This window comes from Lissotriton vulgaris, chromosome 3_1, assembly GCF_964263255.1.
Source record: "Lissotriton vulgaris chromosome 3_1, aLisVul1.2, whole genome shotgun sequence".
Classification (NCBI taxonomy): Eukaryota; Metazoa; Chordata; class Amphibia; order Caudata; family Salamandridae; genus Lissotriton; species Lissotriton vulgaris.
The window spans coordinates 721258411-721274028 of NC_141689.1; the positions used below are offsets into that span (position 1 = coordinate 721258411).

At 46.1% G+C, this 15618-nt stretch overlaps 1 protein-coding gene across 1 annotated transcript in view; it reads left to right on the top strand.

Annotated features, from left to right (window-relative positions):
- Positions 1–15618, top strand: part of PGGT1B (protein geranylgeranyltransferase type I subunit beta) — a 265348-nt gene that overhangs the window by 104958 nt on the left and 144772 nt on the right. Inside the window, exon 5 of the mRNA XM_086961039.1 lies at positions 14494–14626. Within this exon, the coding sequence (XP_086817165.1) occupies positions 14494–14626 (133 nt within the window). The remainder of the gene's footprint in view (positions 1–14493; positions 14627–15618) is intronic.

Here is a 15618-nt window from a genome sequence, read left to right on the forward strand (position 1 = left end):
TCCTTGAAATATTAATGTAATCACGAAAATGAGTAAGGCAGCACAAGGAGAGAGAAAATAGAGATAGAAGATAGATCGTTTCCAATCAATTGGGAGTCCACACTTTGGACTCTCAATTGTTTCCGTAGGATTGTAAACGATCTACCCTCCATCTCATTTTTCTCAATTTTGTGCTGCTGTGCTTCTTTTTGTGGTTACATTGTATAGTATTACTACGTTTATATAGCGCTTACTATTCCTGTGTGGGGTACGAAAGCCCTTGCCTACATGGGTAGCAAGCCATGTAGGATGTTTGGTTGGAAGTGTCTTGTCTTTGTTTTGATCCTGCGTGGGAAGTGTTCCCATGTATGTTGTGATGACCCTGTGACCTGAATTAATTGATCCTAGTGATCAAGTTTTTGAGTTTACAGTCCAAAGATCAGTGTCAGTGCACCGAATTTACATTTTTAAAGGTCTTCCTGTTACATTTGAGTAATTTGGGCATCAATTAACAATGCAGTTTACCCAAATAGGCTGGTCATTGGGGCACGCCGATGTAGTCACCCCAAATTGGAGGATGCTGCTGCTTCCTGGCAGCCAGTTCTCCAAAACCAAGAACTAAGTTGTTGCTCTCGGTATCCACCCCTCATATGCTATGGATATGTATGATGACATAATGCAACCTGTGACGATTTTGGACATTTTAAGTCTTCCTTGTTGCTCGTACTTCAGTCAGACATGTCAGTGAGTTGGAAGCCCTGAGTATCAAATTGCCATACATATGCTTATTTCCAAACAAGATAGTTCTCTGGACAAGATCGTCTTTCCTTCCCAAGGTGGTGTCCTCTTTTCATCTGGGGCAGTCAGTCATTCTTCCTACCCTTTACTCACCTCCTCATCCAACCAAGGAGGAAGAAAGATTGTGTGGTACACAAATGATCCGTAGTTCAGGTGTAGTTGAAGACAACTCTTTATTGACAGGATAGGTAGGTGGCAAGATAGCAGGAGATAAGTATGTAGGAAGAAACCCCACCAGGAGCGAGCTACCAGCTCCTCAGCCTGAGATGACTAACTGACAATCTAGCTCCAGAAAGGCTCTCAAACATTCTATGATGTCACAAGACATTCTGATGAAATGGTAGAGAGGGAAGAGACATAGAAGTCATTTACCACACATTCTCCTTCGTTATAGAACAACAGCAAGAAAGCAGTTAAGACCAAGCGCAAGAATTCAGAAGAAACTGTAGGCACAAAAGCAAGGCAAAGAAATAACTTGGAAAGCAGGAAACCAAAGTGTGGAAACAGAAACAAAAGAAATAAGAAAGGCATGTAGAAAGATATACATAAGATGTACAAATGGTCATGGTTAAAAACACAAGAATGCAAATTACATTGTTACATGCCCATCCACCGTTACCAAACAAGGTAACGACCCTGGTAGGCCGAAGAGGGTATAACAACCAAATGATGAAGTGTGTGCAAGTGTGTGCAGATGGAAGCAAGCACAATGAAGATGTACACCAAGAAAGGGGAAATGGCAAGAAGCAGTGAGGCTACAAACCACATCCCTAAAGAAAGAGTACACCTTGTAGAAAAAATAACAAAATGAACAAACACCCTTCAAGAATGAGGGTGCACCTAAAAGTACAATAAATAAGTATTTTGGCAACGGTGCAATGCATGAACTAGCAACCTACACAGGAAAAAAAAGTATGCCATGCAATAAAGAATAATGCAAGACGTGCACTAACAACCTCCACTCCAAGGGTACACCTAGAAAAGCAACCTTAAACTGTGGAGAGAAAAAAACGACTCCCCAAGGAAGGATACACCAGAGGATACTACACCACCTGGAACAAACAACACAGTAGTCACACACTTACAATCTCCCCACTAAGGGTACACCATAAAGACAAGTAAAATAAATTGTGTGACGCAACTTCTCCAAAGGGTGGCGCTGACCACGCTCCCACCTCCCCAAGAAAGAGTACACCAGAGGATATTACTCCCCCTGGAACAAATAACACAGTAGTCACACACTGCCAACCTCCCCTCTAAGGGTATACCATGAAGACAAGGTAGATTGTGTGACGCAACTTCTCTAAAGGGTAGCGCTGACCACGCACCCCACCTCCCCAAGAAAGGGTACACCGGAGGATACTAACCCCCCTGGAACAAAGAACACTGTAGCCACACACTGACAACCTCCCCTAATGAAAGGGTACACCTTGAAAACAACGTAAGAATTGTGTGAAACAACTTCTCCAAGTGAAAAAAAAGATACACAACTAGTGCTAAATGAAGACATCGTTCTAGCGTATTGTTGTAATATACTGTAAAGTAGACATACTACTACTGCCAAAGACACCAAGAGCGTGTGTATGGCTGGTACAAACTCTGTGCGTGTTGTCAACAATATCAAAATTCTTGTTGCTGATAGATACACAAATAGCGTGTGTATCACTGAGGTGAGCGCGTAAATAACCAAGTGCCTCGAGACCTGTAGTCGATGCACAGAGAAAAGTACCTTGAGACCTGTAGCTGACGGATACACAAACAGCGTGTGCATCTCTGAAGCAGACTTAGAGCGCAGGAATTGCTTGCAGAAATGAGACCTAAAACACACAAAAGATTTGCGAATGCACGCCGTGACTATCGGAGTCTGTTACTTAGGAGACCGATCGGCGTAGTTAGTATGCTGGAGGCTGATGTAATTAAAATGGCTTCTTGGCATGACGTGAGCAGACCGTGAAAAGAGATTGGTCAGAGTCACGTAGACAAACTAGTGACATCGTCGAATGAGGAGCAAGCGTTGATTGAAGAAATGCTGAGAGCGTCATCACTGTCATCCACCAACACCTTTAAGCATCTCTAATACGTCATCAGAAGTGCAGCAGAAAGCGTAGGGAATGGAAGACCAGAAGGGAGAAATACCATTGGGAACCAGTCAGACACTTGGTGAGAATCTAAACCGTTGTGAAGCAGTGAGACACCACGCGACAATTAAGCCAAGTAGGTAGCGCACAAACAGCATAATAAATCGTGTGACCATTCATATGGGAAGCCGATGAGTTAAAACATCCAAATCTTTCGCACAGTCACTTTAAAAAAAAAAAAAACTAAAGTCTTTATCTCACCACCTTGTAGTCAGTTTCCTTACGTCTTCATCGATGCTGACAACAATAGTTTGAGTGGGAGAAATATCTGCTTCAAATTCGCCTTGTCTTGGAGTGTTCGAAAGTTGGCAGTTAAACTGTCAATTACGCGTGGCACCATGTTGAGCACAAAAATAGACAAACAAAAATGCCACAAAACCTAGGTTAAACATGCTTTTCCATAGATGTATGACAGGTCACAGAGGATAACACCGATGGTGATGGCTGTTGTGAGGGAGGAAGCACTGCTTGCGCCTGGGCACCTCCGTGAAAGCAAACGCAGGAAGCGCTGACATGAGAAAACGTGCCCATACTGTGGGAGAACACACTAGTCTCACCTGTGCTACAGTAGTTGTAGAGAACGAACTGTCACAGTGCAAAAGCCATAGAGACGCAGTAGGGTGATCAGGCCAGCTGAATCTCACACGCTTTTGTGGCTGGAAACAATCAATCTCCAGATGACAGCAAGATGGCAGTTTGCTCCTTCACAAGACAAACGCCCAGGGTACAGGCTGTCCAAGATGAAAAGGACACTGGTGGGGTTTACTGGGCGTTTCTTTCTCCTGTTTTAATTTTAACTGGGTCCCAGAACAGTCCTTGGTTTCCTTAATGCTGAGTTTCAATCCTCTTTCCTTGCAGCGTAGGTTAGTCCAAGAAACGTCGCCAAACTGTGGTACACAAAAAATGATCCGTAGTCCAGGTGTAGTTGAAGTCAACTCTTTATTGACAGGATAGGTAGGTGGCAAGATAGCAGGAGATAAGTAAGTAGGAAGAAACCCCACCAGGAGCGAGCTACCAGCTCCTCAGCCTGAGATGACTAACTGACAATCTGGCTCCAGAAAGGCACTCAAACATTCTATGATGTCACAAGACATTCTGATTAAGTGGTAGAGAGGGAAGAGACATAGAATTCATTTACCACAGATTGCATCAACTTGATCCTAAATGAGATCCCAGCTGCTTCATTGATCACACAAAGGAGTTCAGAGTAAATGATCAACTGTATGAGGGATTTACGCAAGCCAAGAAAACGAAAACCATGCGAAAGCGGGTTGTCTCTCAGTGGATCATCCTTTGTATTAAAATGTGCTATGCTCTAGCCAACAAAAAACCCAAGCCTGATGTGTACCAGTTACGGACATTGTCTTGGGTTTCTCTTCGCACCTTTGCGAAACATTATTGTCTGGTATCTGAGGTGTGGAGAGACGTTCATTTTTACACGTTCTGTGCTTCAAGACTTCCCATTTTGACCATACCTTCAGACCCACCACATGGAAGGGTACTGCTTGGAATTGCAGCTAGAACAAGTGCTTTGAATGGGCCGGTACTGTCCGGTATGGAGGGCCGGCACTTTTTTATTTTGAGAGGGAGAGTACCGGCACTTCTCAAGAGTGACGTAATACTTTTAATTGGAGAGTACCAGCACTTCTCAGAAACAAGCAGGTACTCTGGTACAGAGTACTTGCACTTCTATTTTTCAATTTCAAGCACAGGCTAGAACTGTTCATCAGAAGAAAGAAATTACTTCCCTTCTGTAACCATCTTCCTGGTGGATTCCTCACCAATCCTTCCCACCTCCCCATTCCGAAGGATGACCATTTAGGTCCTGCGTAATAAGATTCCAATCTAGATTGTCTGCTCTGGCCTCATACAAACATCATTCTTATCTCAGACTTATTATGGCATGGGGAAAAGTGGATGGTAACTGATGCCAGGGCGCTAGAGCTGATGTGGTATGGCTCATGTGACATCACCAGGACGCTGATTCAGGCATCATCTTGGAGCCAGCGCCCCCTACCGCCACAAAGTGCTATGAAAGAATTCCTGATCCAGTCTGACACCTGGGGGCATCCACAGGTGAGGAGTCTGAAGATAGAGTGTCCACCAGAAAGGTTGTTTCCAAAGGTTAGTAACATTTCTTTAGGGTCACTAAGGCTTGTGGTGATTTAATATCCCTTTGGTAAAGTGCAGTGTGGTGAACTGGTGACTGCACAGAGCAGTTTTTGTTTTTTAATATCCCTAGGATTCTTTGTAGTATGATGTGTTGGGCTCTTTAAGGTGCACTGTGGTGGGTTAGTGATCATAGCATTCATTGTAGTGTGACTGCAGCTAATTGGATCCAGTGCAGTGGGTAAAGTCGATAAAAGTGCCTTGCATGATTTTCATTGTGGTGAATTAGTGTTCCTGTGATGCAGGGTGTCTGATTAGCCAGGCACACTGCATCCAGTCGCGGCTGCTGTATACGAGTGTCAGGGGCAAGGCCCCACAGGTCATGAGAGTGACCAGAGAAGAGAGGCAGGAATACAGAGCAGCTTAGCACCACAAGGCCAGGCTGTTCCATTTCAGTTAGCTTTAATATTGTTTTTTTTTGGCATGTAGGAGCAACTATGCATGTGCCAGGCGAGGGTCTCTGTTGCCCTTTAGTCACAAGCAATGAAAATTACATCAGGTTTGAGGCGGGCCTTGTATTAGGCACATCAATGTTGATTACCTAGGGGCACACACTTATCTGTCCCAGAGCGTTGTCAGCAAACTCTGAGAATCGGTGGCTGCGGCAGGATGGGCTGGCTGAGTTAGGTAGGAGAATTGTGGTCTTTGGTAGTTGGCTCCTCCCATCCTTATGTTTTCATCAGTGGTTGTGAGGGAGGAGTTACCAGGAAAGCCAATCTGTGGTTCTGGGACCTTCTTTGCACGGGACAGTATAGTTCTATTCCAGCGCCAGTGGAGAGTCACTTCTTTGTACTGGTGATTGCTTTAAACCTCAGTCTCATGCCTGCTCCAGTTCCCTTTGCTTGTCATCCGCAAAAGTCAGACATGCAGTTCACTGCTGCAGAAGAGGTCCCCCCCCCCCGGTCTGCAATACAGTGCGATGAGTTAAAAGGAAAAACAGTGCTATCTAAAGTATTGCGCTTGTTGCGGACGCAGTCTTGGCGTTGGCTCAATGTCCTGTAATTATAGGTAAATCGCTTAATCTTCCTTACCGAAAAATGAGTGCACTCTTGTGTAATATATTTCATGCACATGTAATAAAGCGCACTGATACATTCAGGTCGAGTTCGCACTTTATATAAAAAATAAGAACAGACCCTGCCACAGTAAATTGATGGCTGATTGGTGTTTAAATGTATGTTTGTGCACGTGCCATACCCGCAAGTAAAGTGAAGTCATCCAAAATAATGTGGAGCCCTCCCGGTTGATGCAGCCTTGAGGAGGCCGGAAGCCACACAGTGGAGGCAGGGCTCATCTTGGCGGCCAGAGCCCTGCGGGGTAGGCGAAGGAACCCTGACCAGTGCGGTGAGCCCCAGGAAACGAGCACAGATTGGAGGGCTGGTAGGAAATAACACTACTGCCTATGGGAAAGGGAGGTTGGGGCAGTGAGGTGGAGTCCCCCTCCCTACACACAAGAGAGCCCCACGAGCTCAACAGGGCTGCTGAGGAAACCAAAGGAGAATCGCCGCAGGAGCAGCTCGACTCAGGCTGAGCTATTCCCGGCCGGTCTCCAGGAAGGCAACAACAGGACCAGAGAGCAGCTTGAAGTGGATAGGGGTCCTGACCCTCACCTGGAAGCCAGGTCAAAAGAGGGCCTAATACCTCACAGGGTCCAACCCCGACGTAGCAGTGCTTTAGAAGAGCATGAACACAGTGGCACGCAGCTCTGTAGGGCCTCCTTGCACACAGGGACTGATGCATAAAATGCTACCTGCAGAGCTGCGGCGCTGAGACATTGAGCTTGCAGCAACTCTGTCCTGGCGGGAGTCCTGATCAGATGCACTGGGAATGGCGGAAGGGAGCCTGTGTCTAGCCCCTACGAGGTCTGAGGGCTGATTGCATCATCTTAGACAAGCTGAGGCGGTCCCTCTGGAGTGTGGGTCTGGGTTGATCCTCTGTACACACGAGTGCTTGTGTAGGGGAGAAGCCCTTGGGACAACTCAGCAGTGTCCTACAGTACCAGTAGCGGCCGAGGAGCTAGCTGAAGGCTCACACCATGTCCTCCATGCACTCAAGAAACACAGATCTCTAAAAGACATGCTTGTTAAGCCAGCGGCATAGGGGTGAGACTTAAAGCCCCCTCCCACAACACAGATCACCAAGAAGGGACAGAAGAGATGGATGGGCCTGCCACAAAAGCCTTTGTCATCGCTTTTCAGGTCCCTTCGCGAAGACCTACAAACTATGCAAATGCCGGTCTCCAGAGACTTGAGAGGTGTGCCGGGTCTTGGAGGAAGTGGAAGATAACAGGTGATGCAATGACGCAACAGGAGATCCTTCGGCTGAAAGAGCAGCAAGTGGAGTTACAAGCACACAAGGAAGACTTAGATAACCGATCACGCTGGAAGAATGTGCGGATCCGAGGCGTTCCTGCACAGGAGGAAGGGACTGACCTGGGAGGCTACAAGGGAGCCCTATTTGGCCACATCTTGGGGTACACTGATGTGATAGAAATACAACTAGACCGTGTGCATAAAGTAGGGCCACCCACACCAGCAACGCAACTCATGCGGACATACTGACTTGTGTCCATGACTTTCAAATCAAAGAAATGATTCTCCGCTGAGCTCCCATCCGATTTAATTTCAGGGCTACACCCCAATGTTGTACCAAGATTTGTCAGCGATTACCCTTCATAACCATAGAGAATTTCCCCCTGTCATGATTCACCTCGGGGAGAAAGGGATTCATGGGGTCACCCCTTCCCCCTAATTTTTCGGCACCAGGGCAAACTGTGGCAGCTGAGATTCCTAAAAGAAGCTTTGGCAGTGGTGGGCCTGAAAGAGAACGAACGCTGACAAGGGCCGATCATCGACGGAAACAGCACCGCTGGCGGAGAACAGGAAAACCCTCTAGGAGTCACAAACCACATACGGCCACCATGGCTAAAGAAAGGCAAGCAGTAAGTGGCTCCCCGGTATCGCAGGGGACTCCCTGAATTCCCCACACTCACCAGACAGGTTGTCTGTTGAGAGGCTAGGTCAGAGAGACATAACAATCACGCTACTGATCTGCTGCAGCCCCCTAGATGGGACAGAGGTGCCATTTTGGCAGAGTACGAGACGACTTCTCCTTGACCATACGGGCCACCGTCCGGTACGTGTGTGACTATTGTGTCGGAATGATGTCACTCCATGTTTGAATGTTTGTTCCAGATGTTTTTTTTCTTCTTGGGGTCCATCCGATACAGCATTGTACGCACCCTGCCACTCCCCCCAGCTCCCGGTCAGGAATTGGCCCGACACTAGGCCCCCAACTGAAGCATACCGAGCTGGCCACTCCTCCCATGGGCCATGGCTAAGGAGCTAAAAATACTTTGTCTTAATGTACAGGGGTTAAACAATCCCACAAAGCGCGCAGCGATCATGTCCCTCTTAGATAGTGCAAAGGGAGAAATATGCTTATTACAAGAAACACCTCCTTCCCAAAGATATTGCCCGTATGCGCTCCAGTTGGTTACCCCGCCAGTTGTGGTCCTCGGGCCCGCAAAGAAGAATGGGGTAGCTATCTTATTTTTGCAGAAGTTTAGTGGTATGCTGCTTGCCACATTTGCTGAGATTAAGGAATGCCTCCTAGCGATCCGCATACAGTGGGGATCCTTGACCTTCACCCTGGCCAACTTCTATACCCCAAATGAACGCCAAGAACTCTTTATCCTGAATGTTTTTGCACCAGTGCTTGCCACCACTGACTTGGCAGTGCTCATAGGAGGAGATTTTAACTTAGTCATGGATTCCACACTTGATCCCTCCTGCCAGCGTTCCTCGCAAACTGGGGCTATCTCTGCGTGTGGCTTGAAGTTGCTTGCTGAGGGAGGGGGCTTTGCAACACCTGGCACCAGCTGCACCCCTCCTTTAAGGGACTATACCTTTTACTCGCCTGCGCACAAGGCATACGTGCGCATTGATCATTTCCTTGTGATTGTCACTTATAACTCAGGTGGGAGAGGCAACCATAGAACCACTTCTTTCGGTCACGCCATGATCTCGCTGATACTGCGGATGGGTGACCCCCAACAAACGCTGCCCGGTGGAGATTGCGCGATGTGTTGCTACAGTCACCTGCCACTATGACAGTAATTCGCAAGGTGCTTGGAGATTACTTAACTATAAACGATGTGGAGGGTACCCCCTAGCATCGCTGTGGGAATCGCTAAAGCTGGTGGTGAAAGGGGAATTTCGGTGGCAGAGAACCAAGTGCAACGTGGGAAACAACCACAGCTGGAGCATGCAGTCACACAGCTAGAATCCATACATAAGTGCACAAGGGCCCCTAGGCTATGGTGGGACCTGGAACGGAAGAGGGTACTCTTGAAATGCCTGGACCTGGCAGAATATGCATGCACAAATTCTTCCTCAGTAGTGATCGCTGTTGCCGTATGCTCGCGCATAGACTACACGCTAAAACCTTGCCGTGATCTGTTGACTCGGTTAGACGGGCCCCGGGTACAGAGGTGCACACAGAGGTGGCGATTTCGTCCACTTTCAAGGATTTCTATCAGGCTTTACACTCTGACTCGGATGGGCCATTGTGAGACCCGAATCCCTATTTACGGGAAGCCCCAGTGACATGCCTTCCGACGGCAGTAGCATCCCAAATGGACCAACTGATACAGATCGAGGAGGTAATCGTGGCTGGGTGACCAGATGGCTGGTCCGTAAAGTTGACAATAAGCGTCTTTTCTCAGAGCTTTATGCTATGTTCTCTGTGATGGATGCTCCGGGCAAGGACAGGTGCGTTGGAAGGAGGAACTAGGGCGTACACTCTCCTCCAAGGAATTGACGTATATATTTTATAGAGCACACCACACCACCCACAGGCAACATGGCTGGTACAGAGGCAGCCTACAAAATTGCATCTTATTGGTACTACACTCCAGCGTGTATTCATAAGTGGGACAAGGGGCACTCAGCGATGTGTTGAAGGGGTTGTGGGCAGACGGGCTCTCTGTTGCATCTTATGTGGCTCTGCTCCAAACGAGCCAGATTCTGGGAACAGGTATTAAATGACATCGATCGATGCAGCACTCGATACTACTCTCCCGCGCTTTCCTTAATACACTATACTCGGATTGCCAAATTCCCTAAATTCCCCGCACCGCTCCCTGCGGGGACAGCAGATGGCTCAGGCAATAAATTCTGCGCGCCAAGTAATACTAGCACTATGGGGTCCCGGACCATTCCTCCTGACTTCACAGACTGTGGTCTGCCCTGGCAATGAAGTGACTGTCATTGGCAGTGGAAAATAAAGCTGCAAAGTACTTGGAGATATGGTCCGCCTTTATCTGTCTTCTCTCACTAGAATTCCGAGAAATGACATGCCCTAAATATCTACAGATTCTGCTCTTGCTCCACCACCAAACGCTGATTCTACAGAGCCCCTACCAGTGGTGCTAGGCACATCTCAGAACACTTAAGGGGCTTTTGGATGTCTGGGAGGGATTGGGTACATGCAACTGGTGCGGAGGAGGGAGGGAAGGGAAGTTGGCTTTAGGTTATTTGTTCTTATAGCTTTATTTTATGTTTGCTTTGCCTTCAGTTCATATGGGCCACCTATTGCTGCCTTCAGTTCATATGGGCCACCTATTGCTGACGGCCTCCGGGTTGTGGGTGCACAGCTGATATGTAATTAAATGAATTTTTACTTGTAAAGCGCACTTCTACCCCAACCGTGGTTCCTGGCGCTGTACGCATACCGCTGTGGAACCCTGTGAAATGTCCACTCCTGGGCACCCCCAAGGTGAAGCCAGGCATCCCAGCGTTGTTGGGGCCGTTGTGGAGATTAAGCAAGCTATTGCCCAGAGTTGCACAGCGGGACCCATGATTAGAATAGGCACCGAGGCGAGAATGATCAAGTCCGAGGAAATTGAGCCCAAGACCCGACAAAGGCGGGAATTGAACCCTTGTCCCGGGCCAGACCTCTGCATCAGGGTCTGCCGCTCTGACTGCATCACAGGAACACTAATTCACCTTTGACTCAGTCAGTCTCCCTTATTCTCACTCATTATCTGACTCACCCAGACTCTGTCCCTCTCATTCTGACTCAGTGTCACACTCAGTTTCACTCACTGTCATTCTCCCTCCCTCCTTCACTCATTCATTCTCACTCATACTCATTCTTCATATCTCCCATTTCCACTCACTGATTCACATGGTACCGACTCTCTCACTTTCACTCAGACACACACACACGTGCTCACACATACACACACTCAGACACACGGTCTCACCCACATGCGTACAACATTTAAAACTGCGCAGGTCCTGTTTGGCAGCCATAAAGTTCCTTTCTGCTTCCAGCGCTGCAGCATGAAACTGAAACCTCAAGCCTGTGCAGTTGCAAATTCGAAATTTCAGTCTTTGGTTTTTCAGCCCACTCTTACCCAAGTCTGTGACAAATTTGGAAAGGATGGGTTGACAGCTGATTGGTATGTACCAAAGGGGACTGCAGGGCTTAAGTTTGGGTGGTCAAGCCATAGGATTGGTGCTACCGCCACGGTCTGATGCCTGCAATATGCTGGGGTTGCCGCTGTGACACTGCCAAGCCTATTACGAGTTTCCTCAACGTTTCGTCAAGGTGAAGAAACTAAGGGGGCCTTTAGGGTACCTGTTGCCTCAGGGCCAGGAGATGCATGCAGGGGGACACGTTGTACCCCCTTGCATGCACGCCCAGTTCCTGCACGACATGAACTTAAAAGTCCATGCCACTCAAGAAAGTGCTGTGACGCTCCCATCGCGATGCCATTCTATGGGTCCGATATGAGCCTTTGAAAGGTGCTGCCGTGGGACCGCCGCCGCAGGACCGCCCACCAGGATTAAACTCGTAATCCAGCAGACTGTCTGATTACGGGTTTGGCGGAGTGGCAACGGGGTGCTTACGTGGCAGCCTGCTGCCACACCGCCGAACTTGTATCATGCCCGAGGATAGGGTGGAGTGGACTGGTTAAGTCCTCATTGGAAGAAGTGCAGTAAGGGAGTTATTTTTCCATAGAGTGCGGGACTTTGTGGCAGATTAGTGCATCTATAATGCAGCACAAGGAGGTGGGTTAGTATTAGTAGGAGGAAGTATAATTTGTGCCATACAGCAGGGGTGTTGTTTAGGTTTGCTTAAGATGCAGTGTAGTGGGTTAATGTTCATTGAGTTCAGTTGATAACGTGCTCATAGGATGAAGTGCAGAGTGATAGATTATAATCCAGAAAGTGCTTTGGAATGTGGTGCTTAAGTGTCCCAAGGATGCAGTGTGGGGGGTGGGGGGCTTGGCTTCTGAGGATGCAGGTCACTGTGCTGGGTTGGCACCTCGAGTGCAGTACACTTTGTGTGTTTGTTTTGCTAAAATGCTATAATATGCCATACTGTGTTGTTTTGTTGTCCTTTGGGTGCAGACCAATATGGCTGTTCAGTATGCCTAAATTGCTGAGCAGTGTAATGTGTCTGTGTGTATGTGGCAGAACGTGATGCGTTGGTGTCCTGAGGATGCAGTATAGTTGATTAGTATCTGCATGATGCAGTGCAGTGAAGTGGGTTACAGATCTCTAGAATGTAATGTTCATGGTAGAGGATGCCCTGATTTTTTTGTAGGTTTCTGTGTATTGGACACTGTGTGATTGTTACTCACTCTCACAAAGAAATGCACTATGGTGAGTTGCTGTAGTAGGGACAGGTGCAGATTGATGGCTTAATGTGTCTATTGTGCAGGGGACACATACTCTTGGGTGCACTGCAGTGTGATTGGTTTGTGTTCCTAGGTTTGATGGTGGGTTTGTCCCAAGGTGCAGTGTGTTAATGTCCCACTGCTGCAGTTGATTGTCATGTTTAATCGACCACAGGGTGCAGTTGGAGGGTTAGTGTTCAGATTGTGCAGTGCAGTGTGTTGGGTTATTGTCCACAGGATACTGAGCAGCGTTTTGGATTTGTTTCCTTAATATGTATTCTGTGAGGTCAGGGTCTCTCCCCAACGAACTCAGCGAAGTTCTCAAATTATGTACTAAAAAGGGAACATGGCTTCGAAGTGTGCTTGCACCTTAGACACATTTTTGGTTAGATATAGACCTAGCTGCATTCAGTGCTCGAAATCATCCAGAAGAAGCTCTTTGACAGATATAGTTTTTGTGGAGAAAAGCACACACCATAAGACAGATTTAAAAATAGGCTGTTGGAGGGCAATCTAAGAATTGTTCCTTTAAGTTGTATACATGTTTGCATGGCAGGGGATTCATAAAATACCTTAGATTCCCACGAAACCTGTCGAAGGACTATATGGGTCCAAACTGCTAGAATTAAGCCATCAATAACTCCGATGCATTATTACATTTGGAATTCTTTCAGTTCAGTCCTATTCTATCTTTAGCCCTGGATCTTCCACGCCTGTATTTGTAAGATGTGAACACATAGACCCATACATTCTTCCTCTTTCCTGTCTGATCGTTACAGGCAGGCCTCTGTGAGTTCTCCTCCTTTACTGTTGTTTACGTACCTCTTGTGTTCTGTGTCATCCTGGGCCCTTTCGAAATGTTGCTCTTTTCCCAACACCTGCTCAGTGTAGATAAACCAGAAATATATTCAAGCCTTTCGGAGGGAGACTTTTTTATAAATCTTCTGCTGACAGAGTTTATAATTTTTTGTTCACCAAATTTGCAGAAATGTGGTATTTCTGTTCATTTTTACAAAACGTCACACCGTCTGCTGCGGCTTTAAGGTGAGAGGAGCTGGGCTGGGGGTCATCGCAGTGGACCAGGCCACGTGCCTTGGGTTCTAGAGGTGTGAGGGCATGCCAAAGGCCTTGCCCTGTACGCGTGAGCCTATTCCGCATGGAGAATGCTACATCCAGTGGGTACTAGGGCATAAGGCCTAGGCACAGGACATGGCTAGAAGCCACACCCTCTGCCCAGACGCGCACTGCCAGATGCAATCAGGCCCGAGGCATCAGGGTTATTTTAGATTTCTCTACACTTAAATAATTACTTAAATAACGGAAACTGAACGTTTGTATTTTTATCACTAAATCCCTTGTGCAATCCTTAAAACCATCCCAAGTGGTTCTGTGTGTGTATGTATTTCATCCGTCGAGTACTTGTCGAAATATGTAATTTACAACGTCTTTTTTCCCACGGATCAAAAACAATATGGATCCATTTAGATTAAATATTAAAACGTTGTAATGGACCATTATGGTTGCCAAACTAGTAAGTATTTTGATATGTACTTTCAATAAACAATTGATTAAAGTATGAAAATAAATATAGCTTTCCATATATTTCTATTTCCAATTCCCGTGGGTGTAGGTAATTTTTCACTTCTGCTTGAGAACACGTTTGTAATAATTGTACATACAAATATATTTTTAGCCCACTTTTGTGATATTATTTTCCAGTTTCTCTGCTGTACTTCAAGGAAGTGAGAATGACATGAGATTTGTGTACTGTGCATCCTGCATTTGTTATATGCTTAACAACTGGTCAGGCATGGATATGAAGAAGGCCATCAGTTATATCAGGAATAGCATGGTAAGAGTAACTACAGACATCTGTGTTGTGAGTGTGTTTTGATGACGCTCATTTCTATCAAGTTTATGTTTTGCTGGTGGAGATTGCTGTTAGATTTTTCGTTCAATCTGGAGGTTAAACCTATTAAGTTTAAAACGCATGACTTCAGAAAGCTTAAATCGTCTTTTTTTAGTTTATCTGATTTATTTATTATTTTCATTTAACGCACTGCATTATTGTAGCTATTATTTATTATTGATCCTCAACTATTAGAAATGCCCACTTGCTCCTAGAGATGGAATAATCCTTTTTCGACATCTAACATCAAGGTTTTATCAGATTACTTTGACCCTACCACTAATACCACCAGTAATTACAATATTCTAGAGCTGTCAATTTTCCCTACTATCAGTTCGACTTTTATGACTATCAAGCGGAAGGACTTTGTAACTTTGTCTTATGCTTCCAGTTTATTTCATTTTTTTCCGAAAATCTATTGTTCTATATTTGCATGGTCGTCTCCTTTAGAATTTCCAGTCCTCTGTCTTTCACAGAATGTCATACCAGTTTGATATTATACCTCGGTAGATACCTAACCATTTCCTGTGCAAGGCCTACGGGATTATGAATTCGAAAGCCTGAAAAGAAAAAATATTTTTGAATGCCAGCCAAAGAGATGTGGAGGAAAAGCAATAATGAGATAAACACGAAAGGCAGACTTTTGGTTTGCCAGTTGTTTTGTATGGCAAGTGTGCAAGTTTGTGGAGCTAACCGGATCACTGAGACAGTATCGTGGTTACAAATAACGTTGACAAAATATTGTGTCAAAAATAGTATTTTCCACAATATCCTGTTCCTATACTTATACGGGTAAGGACAAAAATATTGGGGAAAAATATCTTTGACACTAATATCGTCAAAAGATATATACTTATATGAATACACGCATGTGTTTAGGTGTGTATATAGTGTAATACATTTATTAAAAATATAGATGTTACATATATTTTAAA